The 26468-nt window shown below is 38.8% G+C and overlaps 1 protein-coding gene across 7 annotated transcripts in view; it reads left to right on the top strand.

Moving 5' to 3' along the window:
* Positions 1-4714: 4714 nt before the first annotated feature.
* usp9x (ubiquitin specific peptidase 9, X-linked) overlaps positions 4715-26468 on the top strand; it is a 54892-nt gene continuing 33138 nt past the window's right edge. For 3 of the 7 annotated variants that reach the window (XM_023950531.1, XM_023950525.1, XM_023950524.1), the window contains exons 1-2: positions 4716-5205; positions 9260-9528. In XM_023950531.1, coding sequence (XP_023806299.1) covers positions 9427-9528 — 102 coding nt within the window. In that variant the 5' untranslated portion in view covers positions 4716-5205; positions 9260-9426. Of the gene's footprint in view, positions 5206-9259; positions 9529-26468 lie in introns of all 7 variants that reach the window. The other 4 variants (XM_023950530.1, XM_023950529.1, XM_023950527.1 and 1 more) reach the window with 2 other exon arrangements.

Below are 26468 nucleotides of genomic sequence, written 5' to 3'. Positions count from 1 at the left end.
AAGTTTTTGATACATAAAAAATGTAAATATTTAAGATATGGTTCTTCTGTAACAACCTCTGAGTTTTTATTATTAAAAACCTTTTTAACTATCTCTTTTCTTTTCTGATAGTTTGGGCTTTAACCAGAATAGGATAGTATTAAGTGACCTTTTCTTTAAAAAAATCCATAAATATGTAGAAACTGAAGTCTTATTCACTTTATACTAAAATGGGCAAAAGTTTAACACTTTTTAAAATTGAATGTTTCTTTAATTTCATTTTGTGAACATTTTTTATGTTAAAAAAAAAATAAATCCTTTACGTCTTTCATTTGCATTTTTTTAATAGGCTATGGTTCTTCTTAAACAATTACATATGTTGTATTTACCAAGTTTAAGTCCTCCTCTGCATCACTAACTTCTGGTGTGCCACAAGGCTCAGTTTTGGGACTTTTCTTGTTCATTGTTCATCTTGTTCACAAAACTTATTTTAAGTTTTTCCTTATTTATTTCTCATAATTTTTATGCTGATGATATTCAGCTTTATGTGTCTTTTAAAGCCCAGGATGTTATTAAAAGACAGGTTTTATGCAGGTGTCTGGATTTGGTCAAGAGCTAGATAAATAATAACTTTCTCCAACTAAATGAAGCCAAAACTGAGGTCCTAGTCCGTGCTCCTGACAGTTGCCTCCCCCAGATAGTCCAGTGGCTTCGTCCACTTGCTTCCTTTGTCAGGCCCTCTGTGAGGAACCTCAGGGTGACTCTAGACCTGGTTTTATCCCTTTACTCTCATGTCGGGTCACTTGTTTGTTCTTGTTTTTATCATCTAAAAAACATTGCCAAACTGAGTCCAATTGTGTCTCGTTCTGAGATGGAGATGCTCTAACACACTTTTATATCTTCTCGTATTGATTATTGCAACTCCATCTTAACATGTTTAAGCAAAAAGTCTGTAGAACGGCTCCAGGTTGTCCAGAATGCTGGTGCAAGGCTTTTAACCAATTCTTCCAAGTTTTTATGCGTCACCCTGTTATTAATTTAGCTGCACTGTCTCCCCATCCGTTTCTGAGTGCATTTTAAAATCCTGGTTTTAACATGCACTTCTCTTAATAACCATGTGCAGCTTTATTCTCCCAGCAGGTCCCTGAGATCATGTGACCAGGTCTGCTGGTTGTTAAGAGAACCCGGATAAAAACTAAAGGTGACAGAACCTTTACAGCAGTGGCTCCATCTCTCTTGATCGCCCTTCCTGTCAGCCTCAGATCTTCAGATTCAGTGTTTTCTTTTAAAAAGCAGCTAGAAACCTATCTTTTTAAAAATGCTTTTTTATCATTCTTTTTTTAATATTCTGTGTCTTACTGTTTTAATATGAAGCACTGTGTGATTTTTATCTTGAAAGGTTCTATACAAATAAAGTTTATTAGTATTATCAAACCAGAAGTGGATAGTAATAAGTTACTTTTTTTTAATCTATAAATATGTATAAACTAAAGCGTTATTCACTTTATACCAAGTAGGCAAAATTTGTATTCTACACTTTTAAAATTACATTGTTGAAATTGTTTAATGTTAAAGTACTTATTTTTATTTTCAATTTTAAAAATTTGGTATTTTAAAAATTAGCCATAGTAGTCATTCTCAAAAATCTTTTAATTTTTATATTTAAACTGGTTGAATTTTATTTTTTCTGACTGTTTAAATTTTAAACCAGAAGTGGGTATGAGTAACATTTACTCAGTTACATTGGCCTGAGTAACTTTTTTGGAACAAATATTTCCGTGGGAGTAGTTTTACTGCACAATAGTTTTTACTTTTCAGTAAAAAAAGGAGTGATTGTATTTTTCACTTTTTTTTTTCTAAGCATGCGGCATGGCAGATCGTTGTGCAAAAAAGCAATTATTAGCATGAGTCAATGTAGAGATTCATATAAATTCCACTAACATAGTTCCTCTTATAATCTTTTAACCACCTGCAAAAACCCTTTAAGGTGTCATTCATGTGAAGAATTTGTGAAAGTATTTGAGGCAGAAGACAATTTTTGTTTGTATTGTTTGCAAAGCAGCCTATTTCAATTTACTCATCTCAAAATCAGTAAAAGTGAAATGAAACATTTTTAGATTCAGTCGATTCAAATTTTTATTTTAATATTTAGAAATGACGCTTCTTTTTTCCCTAGTTCCAAAAGCTTTAGTCAGTGAATCATATATGTTTATTTTATCACTCAGCAATTGAATAAAACCATCTACTCTTACTTGACTATTTTGTCTACTTGACAATTCTTTATTGAAACTAACAAGCTTGTTAAAATAGAACTCACAAACATAGAAGATTAAACCGATATAAAAGCTCTTTAGTTTGAAGGGATAAACTGTAGTTAGTAGTCACCGTGTGTCTCATCACACATGTGAGACAAATGAGATCAGTAATACTCAAACACAGAAATTTCTAATAAAACGGTGAGAAAATCTATAACAATCCTTTAAACATCACTCCATATTGGACCTAAATATGGTTAGAGCAGGGGTGACCAAACCTTTTCGCTCAAAGGGCCAAAATCTAAATGTGATCTGTTGGCCAAATACAATAATGTTTTGCATGTCAAGAAATAAAAGCAGAGAATAAAGAATATAGTTTGGGTTATTTATTTGTATTTGGTATTTTTCAAGGTAACACACATTAGACTTAAAAGTTAGTAACATTTTTCTTTGACTTTCTCTCGGTTTCCCACTCTCCGCAATTAACACTGAACTTTCGTAGCTAGCCAATGAGGTGCTGTCCTGTGATGCCGAGGGCATCATGAGGGTGGCTTGCTGTGATAGAAGTTTAGATTGGAACTCCCTAGAATTTGTCTTTTGTGCCTCACCTTTGTGTTTGGATAAAATTGCGTGCTTAGTGTCGTAGGGCCGGCGTGTGTTGTACTCTTTAAGTACAGCCACGGACTGTTGACAAAAAAGACAAACAGCCTGAGAAGAGATTTCTAGAGAAAAATAATCCTCCTCCCATATTTTTTAAAATGCCTCTTATCCGTTTGCTGCTGCCGTCGTCGCTCCATGAATGAATGGAACAGGTTAAGGGGTTTTAACTAAACACTCTGTGGCCTCTACAGGCTTGATGGGCCAAAAGACAACCTTTGGTGGGCCAAATTTGGCCCGCGGGCCCCACTTTGGGCACCCTTGGGTTAGAGCACCTTGCAAATTAAGAGTTAAAACTTTACTATTGTATGTATTTTACTGTCAACAACTTTGACTTCTTTGCACAACTGCAAGTGGACCAAAAATCAGTGAAGTCAGGAATGAGAAAATGTCATTCTAATACCTTTGTCTTTTGTAATGAATGAAAAGTAGCACAGGGATATTAAAAAAAAATTGTGATGCTACATAATCCTCTGTGTGGATCTGCAGTGCAGTGAAATGAAGAAGCCTCTGACTTAAGACACTTCTGCAGGGGATGGTCAGTTTTCCGCATTATGTTGTGCGTACTATGTTCTTCTTTGTTTATGATTTTAAGGGGTTTTAGGCTCATCTAAAGAACAGAAGTGGCCTTTTTTTGTCAGTTTGTTCAGCTTCTTTGATTCTCTGCTGATGGTGCAGATGTGGTTGAAGCCCAGAGGTCAGGTTACACAATACAAACGTAAGCTCCACAAAAGAAGGCACGTTTGTTTGGCATGAAAAAATATAAATTGATGAAAAATTAAGTGCAAGCCCTGGATTTTGCAGTTCAGTTAATATGACCGTCTGTCAGTTTAAGAAAAAAAAAATTAGTTATGTCCCCAGAGTCAATTAAAACCATTCACACACAATAAATGCACAAAGAAATTGAACTCTATCCTATACAACAGACCAATATTTGAGGACTGAAACCAACTTAAATTACGTAATATTTTTTAAATTTCGGAATCAAAATAAAGAGTCTATAACTTGTACAACTACAGATAGTTGGTACATTATTGGTTGAGAAAGTCACAACACTGTTTGTGAGATAACTAATCATTTTAATCTTTACATTTATTTAAAGTATTTTCTTCTAACTTTTAACAACATGGAAAGCTATTTTTATATTTTAAAAAGCATATTTAGAAAGGGGATAACTGCAGATATCAGATATTAAATTTACAATTAAATTACAAATCCAACTTTAGTAGATAAAAATAATCTGAATGACTTTCCTGTTAAAGTTTATTTTTAATTAAATGTTATTTTACACTGGGTAAGGCATTAATTAAAGCTTTTTAGTTGCCCTCTCCTGTTTCCTGTGTAAATAATAAAAAACTTATAAACACATTTTTTACAAAAACATTTTTTTGTGAAATTCACAATTCCTGGCATTATATAAAAAGGATTAACAAAAGAAATGTAAATTGCTATTGACTATTTGTATGTGAATAAACAATTGTAAGGTGTACTATGATATAATATTAATTACGTACATGTTTTTCTTTAATAATTTTATGTTTATGTGAATAATGGTTATATGTTTAATGTATGCATAAAATAGATTGAGATTGGATATCAATAAGGTTTTTTCTTCTATTCACTCTTTTTTATCACTTAAATAACTATTTTATTTGGTGTTTAAAAATAATAGGATATTAATTAGACTTTTTTTAATCACAAATCTCTGATTTCTCTGCATGTTATTGTTGTACTTGGCTTTATTTAGGACCACCCGGTGCGGTAGGAGGCGATGTTTTAAAGTGCGTCAAGTTGTTCCTTTACATTTTCGCCTGGTAAAAGTTAAACTGCGATTCGGATCGCCGGAATCGGATCCGTTCGCTCGATTTGAGAAGGATTTTAAGCCCGTTCCATTCAGCGGCTGTTGTGTGTTAGCATATGCGTTCTGCGTTGTGGTGCAAGCAAACTCATGTGTGCCACTGGCTTGTTGGAGTTCACACACTCGTCCAACCTGTTTTACTGAGCTGCATTTCTGTCCGACTGCGCTTCCGCCATGTTGAGCTGATTCAAGTTGTAAGTGACTGCTGTGGGACCGAAGTGACAAGCCTCAGAAACTGGACCAGATAGAGTAAGGGGGCTGTTACCGCGCCGGTGACGCAGGAAAAACACACAGAAACAGACGAAAGCGTAGGATCGAGGTCTTTCCAGTTGCAGGTTTGTGTCCTGCAAAGCTGTCGCCGTTATAAGGACACGTTTATGTAATAGACGACGACACCACCATCGCTGAAGGCTGGACGTAGCCCATGAATAGGGGGGAAGTCATATCAAATTCCTGGTGAGTTGTTAGCTAACTAGCTCACTATGCTGACTGGTGATTGTTAGCTAGCCTTATGTTAGCCGTGTTGTATACACGGTAACAATACTGTATTTGGTGTTACTCGTGTCTTGTCAGTTGTTGACTTAGATTTTAATCATTGCCTTAAAATCTACGTAAATGTCAACGCGATAACACCGCAAATGTATTCTTGTTAGGTCAAGCCGATAGATTTACTGAAAGCAAGCTAGTGCTGCTAGCAATCTGCAAAAGACCTTCGATACTGACTATAAACTGAAAAGGAACATTTCCTTTTAACATCTAATGTTTACAAGTTCTAAACACGTCGATACCGCCAAGTCAGCCCCGAAACATTTTCAAACATTGCTTTTCAAAACCAATATAAAAAAATAGGCTGCTATTAAATTTACGATTTATAGTTTGGTTTCCCGAAAATGTATTTTTGTTGTGCTTCAGCTAAGTTACAACTTACGGAATACGTGACTTAGACCAGGCAGCTACATTTCAGCAAATAGACGACTCCCTTGAAACTATCATATACACCGGGATAGCTAGTTAACTTTCCGGAAATGGTTTCAAAGTAACGAATTTGTATCCGTTTGCATTTTAAAACTACACTATAATAAGAGGTCGAATAATATTATCAAGTCTCTGAACGGAACGTATTTTTTTCGACATTCACCTACTCGCAAGCTAGCGGCTAGTAGTAGTTTACACTGGTCGTTGTTAGCACGACCGCTGGTCGTTGCAAATGGCGTTGTCACATTGTTGATCAGCAAGAACGCTGGCTAAACTGGGGTAATTTGAATTTCCGTTATTATAATGAAGCGATTGAGTTGTTTATTCTCGCTCGTCAAAATATGTCGGCCACATTTGCAGGATAAATATGTTGCCAGGCCCGAGTGAATATTCGAGGCCTTCGTTCGTATGTCAGCGCAGTCAGTGAGCTTTGGACGACAAGGCCTTGACTGCTCCGCCGTCTGGGCGGATCGCTTTGCAGGCTAACCTAAACGTTGCGTTCCGCAGCTAGCTGTAGCAGGCGTTTACTGCCTAAATAATCAGCTGTTTATGGTAAGCCTATGTGCTTGTATGGCATGACACCGGGCGAATGTGGAGTATATTGTACCAGAGAAACTCAAGGGTAAATCTTTTGTTGTTGCACGACTGATGAATCGATACAATGATCATGGCTTTACCGACTTGAGATGATAGCACAAAAGCCTATATTATTGCCCCTTTCTGACGTCATTATATTGAAGAAACTTGAAAAATCGCTGCTGCATTCGTGATTTACAACATGGCAATGTCATTTTTGTGGGTGTAAAAGGTAGTGGTACCTAATTTTCTTTTCTAAATGTAATATGGAGGATGAGAATGGTGTGCCGGCTTTATTTATTTGGAAATGATTTCTACATTATTTTATTCTTTTGCCTTTTGCGATATTTTCTTGTAGTGCTTATGAATTTCAAGGTCTCTTCTGTCAGTTTGGTTTCCTGGGTTGACATAAATCGTATCACATATTTTTCATCAATGCCAGACACGACCTCACTCTACAACTTTGTTATTGCACAAGGGTGTCAGAGCTCTGTTTCAAAAGGGAAACCGTTTCAGAATATTTAGCATTTTCATATACCATACCACCTTTATTTAACTGCTTGATGACAAGCATGGTTGACTATTTTATTATTTGATTAGAGCACATCTAGACTACAAAGTAATGCAAAAAATTGGGATTATTGTGGACCTGCAAATTGACCTTTAAATACATGACAAAGTATTGCAGTTTGTGCTGGATCAAATAACATTTGGCTTTAAACCATTTGAAATATACTTGAAAACCAGTGTAGCAGAAGCTTGTCTTAATGGTATACAGTTTAAAGTTTTCTGTCTAATGTACAAGAATAGAGGAGTATCAATTCATTTTAATAACGGTTCGATTCATATCATAAATTGTAGTATTTTGGTTCATTTTGAACAAATTGATTCACTGGCCTAAAATGGATCCAGGACATATTTAGCCAAAACTTGGCACAGTGTAACTCGGACATAAATACCTGGTAATGGACAGTGCAGGTGAAGTATTCCAGATTTCTTGTATTTCTTGCTAGATAATAAAGTGTAAATTAAATATGTGTGCAAACAAGTAAACAAGAAATCCAAATAGCAAATCCATTTACATTTTAGTTTCCTATAAAGTGTAGCCCACTGTTGTTTTTCCACATCAAATTAATCTAAAGAGAACATTCTACCACACTGTATGGTCACGTCTTTGTAAAAGTCAGTGTTTCCACACATTAACCTGTAATGATGGCTCGTAGGTTTTTGCTGTCATCACAAGTGTGTTGTCCGCTGTGATGATACCTGGTCATTTTTGCATTGTATAATAAACCTACAGTACCTCAATCCAAATGAAATTTTCCAAATTTCGATTACAATTGATTTATTTTATTTTGAAATGATTTTATATTTGTTTAGGTCGACTCGATTAACAAATTGCCTCAGACAAATCGATCTGATTGAATCGTAGGAACGTAAATCAATTTATCGATTAATCGTTACACCGCCATGGCGAGATGATTGGCTTGTGGTAAGAAGAGAGTTCCTAACTAAAAGCTGTTGCCAATTTACTACCACCCAACATTTAGGTTAAAATGTATATTTAGTTTAAAAAACAATTGTGACTCCATCATGAAATGCTGAGCATATCTTGTGGAATTTAGGAAAATAAATGGTATGACCAAATATTACACTTAACCGTACTGGATCAAAATACAGTGTGTTATACTATCTAGTAGGCCTGAACAAATAATCACAAATTTATCGTTATCTCGATTTGAAGCTGTCCAAGACGCATATTGTAAAAGTCGGCGAAAATCGCAATAAATGATAAACCTTAAACGTGCTAAAACAAGCCAACATGGCAACTTGATCTATTTAATGAATTGAATTAATCCCTTTATGCATTTGACCAATCAGATGGAGCCCATTTATCGCAAGTTATATCGCCATCGCAGTATTGATGATAAAATAATCGTGCAGCCATACCATCAATCATATTTTTTGTTGCTTCCAGTATAAATATTGTGATGATCATGCTTGCTTCCCCGTAATATTGTGTAAAAATACGGGAATAGGTTTAATGCTTCCTCGGTTTGGCAATCTGATTATGTGTAATGATCTCTTCCTGTGAAATATCAGATATTTTTTATTTCCTCACTTTGTTTTCTCTGATGATTAAAGATTGACAATCTTAAGTAAATCACACTTTAAATATGTAGTTTTGTGTTTTGGCAAATTACGATACAACTTATCTTGTAATGAACTGAAGGTTCTATAGCATTCCACTGAATTAGTGTACAAATACTGAGTAAACAAAACAAATTAGATGGGCTGTAAATAAACTTTTGCAACCAACATGGTTAACGTTGGATTTTACTGTAGTAGTTTCTTTTTTTTTCTCCCTCGCTGGCTTCAAAATTTAATCATAACATTTTACAAATATTTTGTTGTCCTAAAATAGAAGAAGTACTGATTTCAAAGTTGTAAAGAAGCAAATAGTAAACAGAACTATCAGTTTAATTTTTGAGGTAGATTTTCTAAAGAGAAAATAAACGTGTACGTGTAGAACAGATACGTGTTCTTTTCTTTTAGCTGAGGTTTTAGAATGGCTTTAAAAACTATGTTTAATTATGTTGATTCTTAATGCTTTTATTTATTCCTAAAAAAAATAAAGTCGGTTCAGGTGCTATTTGTGTCATGATTTTAGGGAACAGAAATGTTTTTATATATAAGAACATTCTCCTGCATTATTTGTGACTTTTTGCTTCTTTGAATATAAGATTAGGAATTTTAGTTCAAAGAAACAAAACATCTGGTACTACAATCTTTTAATAGTCACTAATTTAAATAATCTCAATATTAGGACTCCCAGATTTGTCCCTAATTGTTTGTTAGGTGAAGGCCAGCCGCTTTTAATTTGAAATCCATTTAACATATTTGTGTAGCCTAAGTGCCCATCCTTTTTATGACTTTTGGTTCTTCTCCCCTGTTCCAGGTTATGCAATGGTCTCAGCAACACATCCAGATCTCCAGGTGCTTTTGTCCCCCTCTTGTGTGTTCGGGCACTCTTCCCTCTGCTCTACAGCTGAGGTGGCTGTGATTTCCCTCCTGGCCAGCGCTCCCTAAGAGGCCAAGATTGCCAAGATCTGCCCCGTGGCGAGCATGACGGCCACCACGCGTGGCTCTCCAGTGGGGGGCAATGACAGCCAGGGCCAGGGCCAGGCACCTGATGCTCAAAGCCAGCCCCCACTGCCACAGAACCAGGTCAGTTGCAGCTTTTCATTTCACCTCTCAACTGCCCAGTACCATCAATATATGGCGGTCCTTTAATTTTTTTGTTGATTATGGAGTCATTATATGGCAGTGCTTCAAAGTTTTGTATGGTACATTTACTAATATTGCTGGTCCATAGCCAGATGCAGATGCCAATCGGGGTCAACGTGGATGGAATAAGGGAACTGAAAAGAGTTAGAAAGAGGGTGAAGGCGAGGCATCAATGAACAGAGCCTCCTGAGTGGTGTTTAAAGGGTGTGTTGTGTGTGTGTGTGTGTGTGTGTGTGTGTGTGTGTGTGTGTGTGTGTGTGTGTGTGTGTGTGTGTGTGTGTGTGTGTGTGCGTTTGTATTTCTACCCTTGTGGGATCCGGGACCTGAAATTTCACCCACCTCGTGGGTACCAATTTTTTCCGTGGGGACCGAAGCTCGGTCCCCACAGGCACAAGCATTGGAATCAATAGAAAAAAGCCTCCTGATATGCCTAGTGCTGTTTTTTTTGCAAAGTAAAATCGGTCCCCTGGAGATGACTTTTCATGACAAGGTGTGTTTCACCATGACATCCTAGTGGTCAGAGTGGGTATAGCAGTGTGTGACGTTGGACTAATGGGGACATTTTCCTGACAAAGTGTGTACTTTTTCAATATCATATTTTATGATTACAAATATTGAAATTACTTTTGGAAAGTGACAATATTTGTATTGTCAAACAGATATACTTAGTTGAAACAAATTATGTCATTTTTAAAGCCAGGATAACCTGGCAATTTCTACTCAAATGTCAAAGGTAAAAAAGTGAGGCTTGAGGCCTAGTCCTGAAACAACACCTTTTGGGGTCTTGTGAGGGGAAATGTGATCGTAGGAGCATCACACTTTGTACAGTAGCTAAGTACAAGGTTTTAACCATTACTGGTAAGTTTGGTAGTTCTCACTCTAAGCAGATCTGAGAAATTAAAGAAAACACCTCATCAGGAAAATCTAGGATGAGCTTATTGTAAATGTTTGCGTCTCCCTTGGTGGCCCAGTTTACGCAAGAGACTCCAAACTCTGGATGGTGCATTAGGGTAACAGCCTGATGTAATGAAAGAAGTTTCAGCCCCCCAGGTCAAAGCATTGTTCCTGTAGCCCCCTGTACCCTTGTTTCGGCCTACTCCAATTCAAGTGTGAAATCAAGATTAAAAATGCTTCCCTTTGGCCAATAAAGCCCATCTTTGACTATGTTGTATCATTCATCCCCCTGATGCAAAATAACTTTGTTGTTTGTTGCTAGCATGATGCTAAAGCTAACTATCTAACCAGGCAAACAAGCAATCTAAAATTTGGTGAACTTATTAAGCACCCCATGAGGGGCTCTCATGTGAATTTTCTCCTGTTTTTAAACAATATTGGCCCAAGGGGGCAGCTCCAAATACCTGAAAAACAGAAGTTCCAGGGTTCACAGTTTCAAAAATATATGTCTGATTGTGGCAAAACAGACGTCTCCCAGTTTGCAAACCCCTGTACAACATGTTAAAAATGTGGGTGCACAGAAACCCCTAGATATTTTTCATTCCCAAACTCCTTGGAAGAAAAATCAGGAAGACGTACACAGTTACCCCATTCTGAAAGAAAACAGCAATTCTCAAAATGTTTTTGGATGGATTTTTCCCCCACAGGCCCATTTGAACCAGTGACCAAAGCCTGGGTTAAAAATTTGAATGTAACTTAAACACCAAAGGTGTTTTTTTTCCCCTAACAGAAGGCATTTTGTTAATATCCATCCAAAAAGGGTTTTTTGTGTAGGTACAGAACACCATCCCTTCTAATGCATTAGCATTAGCATAATGCTAATGCTTATGCTAACGACACACTGCCAGAGCTCCACAACAATATCAGCTCGCTCCAGCATAAGCACCCGGAGGCATTTTACGTGGTTGCAGGAGACTTAAACCATGTAAACCTGACAGACACTTTGTTCAAGTTCCACCAGCATGGGAAATAACACTCTGGACTGTGTCCACATCAACAAAAAAGATGCACACAGAGCTGTCCCCATCCTCATTTGGGCTTCTCCGACCACATCGCAATCGTGCTGGTTCCTGTTTACTGCCCTTTCCCCAGACGCCAGGCACCAACACAGAGGACCATCACAGTGTAGCCCAATGAGACTGCCCCAGCTAACCAAGACACAGACTGGCAGGTCTTCAGAAGGCAGCTTTGCACTAGGTGGAGGAGCACCTGGAGGATTATACATCAGGTGTCCTCAGGTACATCAGGAAGTGCATGGAGAACTTCACCTGCACCATGACTGTAACGTACTATCCCAACCAGAAACCCTGGCTGAACGCAGAAGTGTAGTCTCTACTGAAAAACAGGAATGCTCCTTTCCAGTTTGGTGACCAGGTAGCACTCAGAGTAGTGAGAAGGGATCTGCACGCTGGGGTGAACAGGGCCAAGCATACCCTCAGAGGATCCAGCAACATTTTACGTCCAATAATCCCCGTAGTATGTGGAAGGGCATTAAGTGCATCACAGACTACAACACCAGAGTTGTTCCGAAGACCCCTTTCTACAAGACGCACTCAACCTTTTGTAGCGCTGCTTTGAGCTTTGAGGACTCCAACCCTGAAGAGTGGAGAAGTGAGGAAGACCATCCAGAGAATCAATCTTCACAAAGCTTCTGGACCTGACAACATCACTGGACGGGTCCTGACAGACACCAGTTCACAGAGGTGCTAACAGACATTTTCAACACCCCCCTGAAGCAGGCAGTGTTCCCTACCTGCCTGAAGACCGTAACGATCATCCCAAACTCCAAAACATCCTCAGTGACAGGTCTGACGGACTATTGGCCAGTGATCCTAGCTCCGATGGTCATAAAATGTTTTGAAAAACTGTTCATGACCCACATCACAGAATCCATTGGTGTTACCAAGGACCTGCACCAATATGCATACAGGTCAAACCGATTCACACAAGATGTCACTAGTGGTCCACACAACACTCACCCACCTAGAGAATAAGAACTCGTGTGTTTGCCTGCCCTTTGTGGAGTTCACATCAGCCTTCAACATAATCATCCCAAATACCCTCATCCATAAACTGCACACATAGGACTGTGCTTCACTCTTTGCAACTAGGTCTTGGACTTCCTGAAAGACCATAGTCTGTGAAGATCTGTGACCCCCCCCCCCCCCCCGATCACCCTCAGCACGGGCCTCCCACAGGGCTCTGTGCTAAGCCCCGTCCTGTTCACCTTGCTCACGCATGACTTCACAGCAAGTCACTCCAGCAGTCTGATTGTGAAGTTTGTAGATAACACATCTATACTTCGACGAATCACCAACAACGATGAGTCCAACTACAGGGAGGAGGTGGAGCATTAGGAGGGCTGGTGCAGAGACAACAACCTCTGCATCAATGTGAAGAAGACCAAGGAGATGATCGTGGACTTCAGGAAGGACAGTCATGCTCCTCCTCCTCCTCTTTACATCGGTGGGGCTGAGGTGGAAGTGGTTTTTAGCCTCAGGTATTTGGGTGTGCACATCTCCAACGACCTCACCTGGAGCACCAACCCATCCTGCCTGGTGAAGAAGGCACATCAGCGCCTCTATTTCCTTATTAGGCTCAAGCGTGCTGTGATTAGAATCTCAGTCCTGACCACCAATATGTGCGTAGTGGAGAGTGTCCTGACCTCCTCCATCACTGTGTGGCACGGCAACTGTTCTGTGGCAGAGAGAAAATCTCTGCAACGGCTGGCTAAAACTGTGCAGAGGACTGTGGTTTCACCTGCAGTTCACCACTGAGATCTACAAAACTGGATGCAGGAAACGAGCCTCCTGCATCCTGAAAGACCCCAGTCAGCCCTTGCACCCTCTGTTCTCCCTGCTCTTCTCAGGCAGGTAGTGACAGAGCATCAAGAGCAGGACCACAAGACTGAGGAACAGTTTCTTCCCAAAAGCAGTAAGACTGGTGGAGATTCGGCGATATTTGTATCGATTTTAAATGCTGTCAGGCTGATAATTATTTAATTATTTATGAGCGCCCTGCAGCGTTTAACTCTTGTTTTCCATGTAACCCTTGTGCTATCCTAGGCACTTTAACATTGGGAGTTGGGTCATCTAGACCCACTACATAGTGCTCTGAACCTTTTTTCTTCAATGATTTGTGATCTTCACTGGTGTCCATGGATTACATGAAATCTTTCCACCTTTATCAACCTTTGTCATGGTAGGGAGAAGAGGTCAATGTAAGGGTGGGGTCATCTTAGAATAGCATAAGGGTTAAGCCTCCGACCGCTAGTTGGCACCGAGCCTCTTTGCGCAGCTGTGATGGTGTGGCTCTACACCCCACCCCAATGAAAAGATCTCAGTGAGAAGCAACTTGTTTTTATGAGACATGAACCACGTTGACCACAGTCAACGTCACCCCCCGAAGAGGATGACATCAAATTAATGGGCCGAAAATCGTGTATTTCACACACAAAAAGATTAGTCTGAAACTGAAGTCGAAATGTTCGTCTTCCCGAGGCAACCAAATCATTAAAGGGTTGCTATGGAGATAAAATCAACAGAAAAGCCGCCATTTTGAAAAACGTGGAATTTTTGAATCATGTGATGACATATAGCTCTCACCAATGGAGCAATGTCTTTTTCTGAGTCAGTTGATGATACTGATCCCTAAGCTAGCACTTTTAGCCACATTAGCATAACTAGCATAGTTAGCATTATTAGCATTTTGAGCAATGTGTTTTTCAGAGAGAGTTGATGATGCTGATCTCAATGCTAGCACTTTTAGCCACATTAGCATAACTGGCATTGTTAGCCTAATTAACATTTTGAGCAATGTGTTTTTCAGACAGAGGTGATGGTGCTGATCGCTATGCTTGCACTTTTTGCCACATTAGCGTAGCTAGCTTAGTTAGCATAATTAGCATTTTGAGCAATGTGTTTTTCTTAGAGAATTGATGATGGTGATCGCAATGCTAGCACTTTTAGCCATATTGGCATAGCTAGTATAGTTAGCATAATTAGCATATGCAGCTTTGACTAGCCTTGATCAAAGGTGGGTGATGAGGGCGGTGAGGCTGGGGAGGGCGGTAAGAGCGGCGGTTGTGCTTAGAGTTGGGCGTGGAAGGCAGATTGCGTCTGCTATACCATGCTATACAACGCTGGTTGCGGCTTTAATTTTTACTTAGGATGGGCACCAAACCCATCCTACCATTGCAACAACACATCATCAGTTGGGTGGTTTGGGGACCACAGGATTTCCTCTCTGCTCTGTGCACATGATATTGTCCTGTTGGCTTCATCGAGCCAGGACCTACAGCATGCATTGGGGTGGTTTGTGGCCGAGTGTGAAGCGGCTGGGATGAGGGTCAGCACCGCCAAACCAAATCCCTAGATCTCGACCGGAGAAAGGTAGTTTGCCATCTCTCGGTGGGTGGAGTGTCGCTGCCCCAGGTGGAGGAGTTTAAATATCTTGGGGTCTTGTTTAAGAGTGAGGGAAGATCGGAGTGTAAGATTGATTGGCAGATCGGAGCAGCGTCCGTAGTTATGTGGTCGCTGTATCAGTCTGAAGAGAGCTAAGCCAAAGAGCAAAGCTCTTAATTTACTGGTCGATCTTCATTCCAATACTCACTTATGGTCATGAGCTCTGGGTCATGACCCAAAGAACCAGGGCCCGAATACAAGTGGCTGAAATGAGCTTCCTCTGTGGGTTCACACTGTGGGGTGAGAAGCTTGGTCACCTGCGGAGAGCAGGTGACCAAGAGTATAACCACTTCTCCTCCACATTGAAGGAAGCCAGTTGAGGTAGCTCATGCGTGTAGTCCGAATGCTTCCTGGACGCCTCCCTGGGGAGGTGTTCTGGAACTGAATCACTGGGCAGAGGCCCCGGGGAAGACCCAGGACACGTTGGAGAGACTACATCTCAATGCCGCGGGGTCCCCCCAGAGAAGCTGGAGGAAGTGAGCTCTTTGTCTGGTTATCTTTGCTTAGACTCCTGCCCTCGTGACCCGATCCCGGAAAAGAGGAGGAGGATGGATGGATGGATGGATTGATGGATGGATGGATGGATACATACCGAACCGAAACTCTGTGCCATGTTGCTGCCAGTATCAAATAAAAACACAAATTGGGGATAAGAACGGGTGGAGCAGAGCCTCTGACCAGCAAATGCATGGAGCATCATCCAAAATGCTGTTGGCAAAGCCTGTCAAAGTGCAGACTGTCACGTAAATAAAGCATCTTAGGCACATTAAAGCACTCTCCTTCATCCTGTCATGATGCCTCATCATCACACTTTTTTTGTTTTCTGGAAAGAATTTATGTTTTTATTTTCCTTTATTTTTGAAGCACCGTTCAGGCTCCTGAACCGTTTAAAAGTAAGAAACTAAATTAAGCAATGTTGAAAATAAACAGCATTTATTTCCTCAATCAGCCTTTTAGGGCCTTATTGGTTTAGCAACATCCATTCCATTTTTATTCTTACCATTTTTATTCTTTCTTATAGAAGAATATTTTGTTTTGGAAATCAAACAATGTTGACTGTGCCCTTTATATATTTTAAGTTACCAAAATAAAAGCACTATGAATTTGCTTGGGTAAAAGCAACTTATATATTATATACAGTTGCAGGGCTTAACATTGTGCTAATCAAATAAATTGAATTTTACACTTTTATTCTAATGAAAGATGTATTACTCTTGTTTATCTGCTTATTTAATATAATAATATCCTATTTTCTATTTGCGATTACGTAGGATTTGCTGTGTAAATTAGGGTTCTTAATTACTCTTTCATTTTACCCCCCACCTTAGTAGCTGGCATAACACATAAATTCTTCCCTGTGAGATTATTAAAGTTTGATTTCTGCATTTATTTATAAACAAAACAAACTTTTTAATGATTACACAAGTGAATATAGGTGCTGTAGTAAAGCTGAGGCACCCATATAGTAAATAGTTGCCAGTTCCTGACTTTTCGGGTTCCCACCGTGACTATCCCCCTCCCCCACCAAGACTGAGAGAAGGGTGAGCAGAGCAAAGCCACACCCGTTCAGCTCCACAGGTGCATCGTCTCCCTCTCAGCTCAGGCAGCAGTGCAGACAGCTAACCCAGTGGAGTCTCAGAACGGCAAGGATTTTTCATGGAATCTAGGTAAGTCTCATCAAAACTTTTTAAAAACAGACAGTAAATGACTTTGAGACATATTTAGTCCGTCTAGGCATGCTTTTCTCCGGTGGAAATGCTCGAGAGCCGAGCACATGGCGATGCTAGCTAGCTCGGTCCTTTGAAGCTAACGCAGCATGTGCTTGTGGGGAAGCTAGCTTTCCAAATGATTTTGGTCAGGCTGTTACAGATCCTAAATACATTTTAAATGTAATTTATTGACGTGTGGCCTTAAATGTATTAATTTGTCTTAAATTCTGTGAGTTAACCCCCCCCCCCCCCCTTCGCGCTGCGCCAATCTTGCTGCTTGCCGTTTGTGCAAAAGTGTTGATAATTTTGATGCTCCAGCAAAAGCATCGTAGTCACGTCTGCATGTCTGGGATCATTACATCGTTTAGATATTCTTCGTACCGGGATCAAAGCTCCCGCTGCAGGAGCTCCGTCTGAGTCATGTGACCCAGTCTCACTGTCCCGCATTAACCCGAGAGGGTAAAACTAGAATAGTTAGAGGATCTCATTTTTTTCCTCTTGATGAAAATAAGAAAAATATCAAAGTTTAGGAGGCCCGACCGAAATTTAATGCTTCATCAGTTTGACATGTTCTTACATTTAATGCTTGTATGTATGCTTGCTTAGATAAACATGATGTTCATGGTCTTTGTAAATATGATTTATATATTTTAAAATGATCTTTAAAAGGTCTTAAAGTCTTAAATTTAACTTTTTAAAATCTGTAACCATCTTGGTAGTGTTTTTTTTTTTTTCATTTGAAAATGCTTACCAATTTGATTTACTTTGGTTAATTTGTTTGTTTGTTTTAAAACCAGGATCACTTCAGTATTTTGTGGTCTTGTTCTTTAGAGCTAAACAAAAAATGTATGACACCATGGTGCCCTGTTGTACGGTAATCAAGTGACTTTAAAAAGTATTTCTGGTGCCAACATTTAGTAATATTTTGATCATGTCTTTTGTTTAAAACTCGAGTCCCGCTTACATGTTTTTATACTTTTGCTTCCTGGTTGGTTTATGGTGCAGTAGTAAATAATTGAGCACATTTAGTACTGAGCATTTATCTAAATACTTTAAATCAAAAACTCAGGAAGGTCCAAAGCTAATGTTCATTTTGTGAACCTCATCTGCACAGACCCACTGCTGCGTCATCATTAAGATAATTGTGTAAAGTAAACTTTGTTTATATAATAGTTTATCAGTAAGGACATTTTTTTAGCTGAGTCTGTCTTTCATCTGAGTGTTTAATTAAACAACCTTTCTGTGTTTGATTCTTAGAAGAACCTTCAGATTTAAAAAGCGTGTGAAGATGCTTAGGGAGCAAAAGAAAAGGTGCCAGAAGAGGTACACAGAGGGCCTGAAGACCAAACATCCACCTGTGCAGGTAAAGTTTTTTTGCCACTGTTTTCAGTATACTATTTATTGGGATCAAAATACTTATTTATAGTAGATTTCTTCTTTGTAACAAGATTCTTTAAAAAATTCACATTGCAAAATAATTTATCATCTCCTTTTTAATAATGTAATATCTATTAGATGTGAAAGCATTGGTTAGCACATTTCTGCTAAACTGATGTAAACGAGTAATGTCATTTGTGTCCCCTTTATAGCCCTCTGTATCCACTGAAAGCTGCAGCTCCTTGGTTGGATCTTCAGACATCCCAGAAAGAGAAGATGCTGTTGGCAATAGCTGGGTAAGTGTCAAAAAGAACGGTGTTTTTTACCCTATGTTAACTGTTATGAAATTCCTGCTTGCCAGAAATAAATAGCCTGCTAAATTCCTTGGGTGGGGGGAAAAATAAAAATGTGGTTAAAAGTAAAACTGCAAAGATTTAACTTGTAGAGTTTTAATTCATAAATCAGTTAAATATCTTAAAATGTAGATATTTAATTTAGTGAAAAATTAAATCCAACATGTGATTAAACTTGTGCAGTTTTAATTTGTACCTTTTTAATTTTAAAAAGTAAAAATAATCTATGAAGGAATTGGAACCAGACACCAACACCACTGCCTGTGTCCAACGAGAACAGTCAGATACAGATGAGCCAGAGGTTCCTCCCCTGACAAGAACAGACAGTGTATTTGTAAGTATTTATCATGGAATCCAGCCAATATCAAATACTTTTGTCAATGTTTTTATCAATAGGGCTCAGAATCTTTATCATCAAACTTTGCCTTAGACCAGGGGTGGGCAAACTTTCTGACTTGAGGGCCACATTGGGTTCTAAAGTTTGATAGAAGAGCCGGACCAGGAGCAGATGCCAGGAGTGAGAATGAAATAATATGGAATCTGGATGAAAGCACTTTTCAAGCAAAATTATATTTTACAACATTTTAGAGTTTTTAGGTTAAAACTTTTGTTTTCATTTTAGAGCCAATTACACTAACAGCTTGATGTATGTTGTGAAAACTCAGAGAAATGCTCCATTCATGTGGTGTTTGAATGATCATGAGAATGAAAAAAAAAAACACATATTCAAACACCACATGGATGATAAAGCGGAGCCCCCAAACCTTTTCTTATGAGGGCCACAATAAGTCTTTTTTCTTTAAAACTTTAAGCTTCTTTATTTTATTGTGAAGCCCTATAATAAAGTTTTATTAATTCATGATCCTTTTAATACAACAAATAACACTATTTATGAAATAAAAAATAACCAAATTACTCTCTGTGATTTTCAAAGACAAAAAGTCAGGAAACAATATGCTGATACATTAAAAAGAAAAAAACAATGAATAGTGGATCCTCTCCCGTCTTCGTCCCGCTGAGACTTTGAAGCTGCAGCTCCTCACACGTCTCATAGTTTGCTCTAATACTGAGCAGCTGTGTCCTGCATGTCGTTTTCTTATCCAGTAATAATGAAAAAAGCAAATTTATCTGTCTTCTGCTGCAGCTAATCGTATATCTGCGTTACCTTTTCACCAGTACAGAGTTCTTCGTTTTTTGCAGGAGTTATGTTCTGAAAATAACCGTGATCTGTGAAATCCACGGAGTTTGGTTACTTACAGACGTTTTTTTATGGTAGTTAAACTTCTCACTGCCTTAATACACTTTTCTCACACAGACATGAACATTTTCACCTTTTCTCTTGTTTAAATTCTCAAACCTTCATAGAAATTAGGTCCAGGATCTTAGAATGAAAACAAAAATTTCTGTAGATCTAAAGCGCTCTGCCTTTCTGTACAGGAGACATGGAGATTGACTGACAGGGTCTTCAGCCAATCAGGACACAGAACAGGGTGTTTAAAAAAAGCAGCATAATCGATCTAAAAGAATGAGCTAAACTGGGAAAGATGAACTGTGACGTAGAAAGGGAAGACTGTCTTCTGCTCTATTTGACAGATTTTTAGAGGGTTTCAGGTTGGAGCTCAGACTGCAGTAGGGGGGAAGAAAATGTCACTTCTAAAATGGGCAGATAAAAAAAAACATGGGTCTCTGATATTGTTCAATGGGCCGTACCAAACATGGAGGCGGGCCGGATCCAGCCAGCGGGCCGCAGTTTGCCCACCCCTGCTTTAGACTGAACTCTTAACTTTTATAAAATATTATTTACAAAGTAGTGTATTACAATTTAAAATGAAAAACTTGTTTCTTTTCTCCAGCTCACTAAAGACTACTTTACCAAGCATGCCATGGTTCAAGATCTGTCAGACGTCCCCTCAAGCTGCATAGAAACTAAAAAAGCAGTAGCCTGCAGAGACTTTCGGCTAGCAGACAGATTGTGAGGATAATTATTTACTGACGGAGTTTTTTTAAATGTGTTTTTAGCTTTTGTTTATTTTTCTGATGGCCTGCAATCTACCCTGCTCATTACGTTAATGAGCACTCCATTTTAACACTTGTTCTATTCTGTTTTTACAGGGACTTCGGGACTTCAACATCTTCAACAAAACATCAAATGGAGTCGAGGAGTGAAGACAGTGAATGTGGTATTACACCCCCCCCCCCTTCTAAATTTAATCTTTTTATACAAGCGTTCCCAGTTGAGTTTTAATCGTGAAATCGACTATTTTAGCCAAAATCACTAAACCTATTTTGCTTTAAAGACAAAAACAAAACCTAACAGAGTAGTGTGATGTCGCACACAGGGAGTTCCATCTTGCCCTGATGGCTAAAATCTGGCTCAAAACTGTCTGGCAGGATTGATCCAATATTGCTTGTCATTATTTTTGCCCCACTAATATTAGCGTGAGGCTATAAGCTCGTGCTCGCACAAACGGCTATCTGTGACAGGGAGGGGAAGTAAGCCCAGTATTGTATTTCTAATGAACCACTGCCTATGGTCTTAAAAAATGTCTTAAAAAAGCAACACAGCTTTTGGATCTTGGCTAAAAACTGCACAATCATAATTAGGAGATCACTTTTAACGATTTTGACAAAAGAAAAAAAAATGCATGTCTATGAAGACTCTCATTTATCCAGGTTGATTCCATTTCCACATCATAGTACAGGGTCGGGCAATTATTTTAAGTCGCATTGGGCCACATTGGGTTATAAAATTGGATAGAAGGGCCGGACCAGGAGCAGATGCGTGGAGTGAAAATGATTTAACATGGAATGTAGATGAAAACATTTGGATTGAAAATTATATTCTAAAACAGAATATTCTAGAGTTTTTAGTTTAAAACTTTTGTTCCCATTTTAGATCTCTATTTTATTGTGAAGCCCTTTGGTACCTTCAAGGAGTTGTAAAGTGTTGTATGAATAAAGTTTCATTCATTCATGATCCTTTTAAGAAAATAAATAACATTATTTATGAAATAAAACCATGACCAAACAACACTATCTATGATTTTCAAAGACAAAAATTCAGGAAAAATATACTGACATTTAAAAACAAAAACAATAAATGATGGATCCTCTCTCGTCATAATTCCTCAGAGACTTTGAGCTCATCTTGCGTCTCACAGTTTGGGCAGCTGCGCTTTCTGTTTTCATCCAGTAATACAGAAAAAGCGAATTTATCTGTCTTCTGCTGCAACTACACATATATCTGTGTTACCTTTTCACCACTACAGAGTTCCCTCCTTTATTGCAGGAGTTTCGTTGTAAAAATAATCGGTGAAATCCACGGAGAATGATTACAGACGTTTTAAATTTATGGTAGTAAAACTCCTCACTGCCTAAATACACTTTTCGCAGACAGACATGAACATTTTCACCATTTTCTCTTGTTTAAATTCTTAAACTTTCATAGAAATTAGGTCCAGGATCTTAAAATGAAAACAAAGATCTGATCACGATCAAAGATTTCTATAGATCTGAGAGCTGCGCGTTTCTGTACAGGAGTTGAGGCACGGACTGGGGAGATTGATTGACAAGGTCTCCAGCCAATCAGGACACAGAACAGAGCGCACTGTTTAAAAAAGGCAGCATGATCGCTCAGATATAATGAGCTAAACCGGGAAAGATGAAATGCGACGTGGAAAGAGAAGACTGTCTTCTGTTCTATTTGACAGTGATTTTAAAGGTTTTCAGGTAGAACACAGACTGCAGAAGGTGGAATAAAATGTCAGATCTTGATCGTGTGGCCAGATTAAAAAAAAAGTGTGTTCGGCGGGCCGGACCAAAGATGGAGGCGGGCCGTATCCAGCCCGCGGGCCGTAGTTTGCCCACCCCTGTCATAGTAGTAGGTTTAGGGGCTGTCATCTGGACTTGGTTTTTAAAGTTAGAAAACGTTTCACCTCTTATCCAAAAGGCTTTGTCAATTCTGACAGAAAGCTAAACCTACTACTATGAAAGAAAATAAATGTACAGTCAGGACCATAAATATTTGGACAGAGACACATTTTTTTCCAATTTAGTTTCTGTACATTACCACAGTGAATTTTCAATAAAACAACTCGGATGCCATTGAAGTGCAGACTTTCAGCTTTTATTCCATGGGTTGAACAAAAAGATTGCAGAAAAATGTGAAAAACTAAAGTTTTTTTTTTTAAACACCACCCCATCATTTCATGGGCTCGTTAGTCATTGGACAAATGAAATAACTGCAAACCAAATGGTCATTCCTCATATTTGGTAGAAAAGCCTTTGTTGGCGATGACAGCCTGAAGTCTTGAACTCATGGACATCAGCAGATGCTGGTTTTCTCCTTCTGAATGCTCTGCCAGGCCTTTACTGCAGCGGCAAACAGTTGCTGTTTGTCTGTGGGCCTTTCTGTCTGAAGTTTAGTCTTCAACAAGTGAAATGCTGCTCAATGGGGTTAAGATCAGGTGACTGACTTGGCCATTCAAGAATATTCCACTTCTTTGCTTTAATAAACTCCTGAGTTGCTTTGGCTGTATGTTTTAGGTCATTGTGCATCTGTATTATGAAACGCCGCCCAATCAGTTTGGCTGCATTCACCTGGAAGAGATTGTGTTTAAAAAATGCTTTCGTTTTTCACATTTTCATGCAATCTTTTTGTTCAATCTATGGAATAAAAGCTGAAAGTCTGCACTTCCATGGCATCTGAGTTGTTTTATTTAAAATTCACTGTGGTAATTGACAGAAACTAAATTAGAAAGAATGTGTCTCTGTCCAAATATTTGTGGTCCTGACTGTAGTTGAAGCTGGACTTGAAGAGCTGCTTCACAGTGCTTCCATGGCTGTTGTGTATGTGCCATTAGGGCATGGGTCTTTAATATTGACATTTTCTCAATTCAGGGAAGACAAAAAGTGTATGATTGTCATTTTAAAATAACCATATTGTTCATACAATGAACAGGACTCAAGACTGAAGAACGGACACGGCAGTGAAAAAGTCTAAAAGTCTAAGAAGCGACCCTTACAAACAGGTATGCTTCCTACATGTTACACTTTTAAAAGTTTCTTAAAAATGGCACAAACTATGTTTTCTAACAACCATTTTTAAGGGAGGGGGGTATTATTTATTATTACATTTCTTGCTTATAGCATATGTAGTTCAAAGATAAAATGTTACTAATAATTGTGCACAAGAGGTACATGTCATCAAAACTGTCTAAATCAGACTTTGAAACATCTCACTGCCAACATTGAAAGACTTGAGTTTCATGAAATTGTCTTATGTCAGCTTTCAATGAAAATGTGAGGTTGTGTGGTTCTTGTTGGGTTTTTAATTAAAATGTTTTCAAAAATGGAGCCCATGGTTTCTACACAGCAGAGAGACTAAGGCATCGATACTGCTGAGACGGGTAACTTTGCACAATACAGAATCATTTCTAACTACACCAGCAACGTGGCTCTGATACTTTATTTCCTTCTTTCAACACAAGATAAGAAAATCTATTTCTGTGGGCTTTCTTTTCTAATGAACATCTGACATTTAGTTAACACTGTTACAAGTAGTCAGACGTTTTCCTGAGCTTTTGATATATATCGTAGCATCTCCTTAGTTTTTGTAAATAAGAAATGCTCATTACCTTGAATCTGGTCTAATCACGTTTTGTACGTTGGTGACTTATAACATTTTTCCTTTCTTTTTCTAAGGAGCTTAAAAAAAAAGGACCTGGTCTTCAGCAGAGTGCCGAGCATTGGAAAAAATTTTAGGAACCTGCATTGAAGGTGGGAGGGTACCAGGAAAAAATGTCTTTCCTGCATAGAAGCTTCGCAGAGGGAGCTGGAAGGACGAACATGGCAGGCAGTCAAGTTTTTTGTTAGGAACAAAATCACAGCACTGAGGCGGTATAGTTCAAAAAGACGTTAGTTTTTGTTAGTTAGAAAGATGTGATTCAACTTTATTTTGTTTTCTTTAATTTAAACCAGTGCTTGTAAATCTAAGTTCCAAATTTAAGCTTCAGACACATGCACTTATTTATCTTAGTGACCTTTTTTTCCGGAAGCACTTAATTTTCATTTGAAGCACGTGTATCGGTCAAAGGTGACCTTTTAATTTCTGAAGCACTTAATTTGTATTTAAAACATATGTATAGGTCAAAGGTGACCTTTAATTTCTGAAGCATTTTATTTGTATTTGAAACAATTGTATAGGTCAAAGGTGACTTTTTTTTCCTGAAGCACTTGATTTCATTTTGTAATTTTTTGACAGGTCAAATGTCACTTTGTTTTTATAAAGCACTTAATTTGAGTTCAACAGGTCTTTGTTTTCTGGTTAAATCTGTGTTTACGTTGTGGAACTCCAGGCCTTTAGGGCTGATGTCGTTTTAGTTTTCCAGATCTTTTTGCTCTACCCCCTTCCGATCCGCTGCCCCGGTGATTCCAGTCAGTTAAAAGTAGGAAAGGGAAAACGAGGGGGAGCCCTAATTTTTGTTTTCCACCAACTCCTGCTTTTGATTGACTGAGCTCACCTGGCCCAGTAGATCAACAGGAAGTAGAAGAAGAAAATCTGGAAAACAAGCAGGATGTCAACACTCCAAACCTGGAGTTCAACAGCCCTGCAGTAAGTGTGTGATAGAACGTTTAACGGGTCAAAGGGAACCTTGTTCTGTCCAACAGCAGTATATTTAGTTTTATAGATTGGTAACTATAAATAAATTGCCCATGTCTCTTATTTGCTGTTCGCAGTTTCCTTCATAACAAACATATTTTGACAGTGAATGATGCCTTGCATGTTTGGTAAATGACTATTAGTCAGGAAGTGTGAAATGAGTACTACAATCCCAATTGCCTTAGTTACAGAGCTGTTAACCAAAGTTAGAGTAACTACTGTTGTATGGGTGGTCCCCATGGGAAACCAAAATTCAGGTTTATTTTTCATGTTAGTGTTTTCAGTATTTGAAATGACAACACTCCTTGAAAAAAAATTACATTATTTTAGCAGTTAAAACCATCTCAGAAAACCTTGTAGAAAAGGTGGATCCCACCAGGAGGGTCCTAGTCATGGGACCTCACGGGGTAAGAAATACGGGTATGTGTGTGTGTGTGTGTGTGTGTGTGTGTGTGTGTGTGTGTGTGTGTGTGTGTGTGTGTGTGTGTGTGTGTGTGTGTGTGTGTGTGTGTGTGTGTGTGTGTGTGTGTGTGCGTGTGTGTGTGTGTGTGTGTGTGTGTGTGTGTGTGTGTGTGTGTGCACGTGCAGGCCTGTGGTGGTTAGAGATGAGACGTGAGAGGCAAGCTGCCTATGTAGGTCAGCCAAGCAGAAGGAGCCTTCAACACACACTCCCACATTTTATGTTTCAGTTTTGCCTTTTTTCTTGATGATGCATATCCCTCCTTTATTCCCTTAGCTGCTCACATTGCTACTGATGGTTATGTATACTAATTTTACAGGGAGGGCAGGGAAAATGCATAGCTTTGGTGCTCAAATGCACCATTATGGGTTCTTGTCTTTATGGCTCATCTTGTAGTTTACGTGTAAATGTCGATGAGGGTTGTCATTCATCCAGGTGTTTTGAAATTGAGTCAAAGACTTATCGTCTTCCTCATCAATCTGATGAAGCTACTTGGGTGAGAAACGAAATGTTTCAAGGAGAGAAGACTATGAAACCAGACGCCATGACTCCACTTCAAGACATACGTGTAACGGTGGAATAGAGACTTTCAGGCGGTACATTCACAAACATTGAGGCATGACAGGACCTATGACATGTCCAAGGAAGTTTTAAGAGTGCAGACCTCTTTTGTCTTGTATTTTATGTGTTCGTAGTCACCAGAACAACAGACACACTACCTGGAATCTAGAATAGGAACTCTTTGCTCTGGCATATGTTGGTATAGAAACATGAGACATGAAAGCAGCTCAAGTTTCACACTCAGTTTTATTGGTAGACTGTTTCAACTTGATCCTATACTTCTCTACCTTTTTCAGACTCACGGCACAAAACTGTATTAGCATTTTGAAGTTGGTAAAATAA

The sequence above is a fragment of the Oryzias latipes genome, chromosome 21 (assembly GCF_002234675.1).
Source record: "Oryzias latipes chromosome 21, ASM223467v1".
NCBI lineage: Eukaryota > Metazoa > Chordata > Actinopteri > Beloniformes > Adrianichthyidae > Oryzias > Oryzias latipes.
The sequence above is the reverse complement of the archived record's forward strand: the minus strand, read 5'-3'. Positions and strand labels throughout refer to the sequence as shown.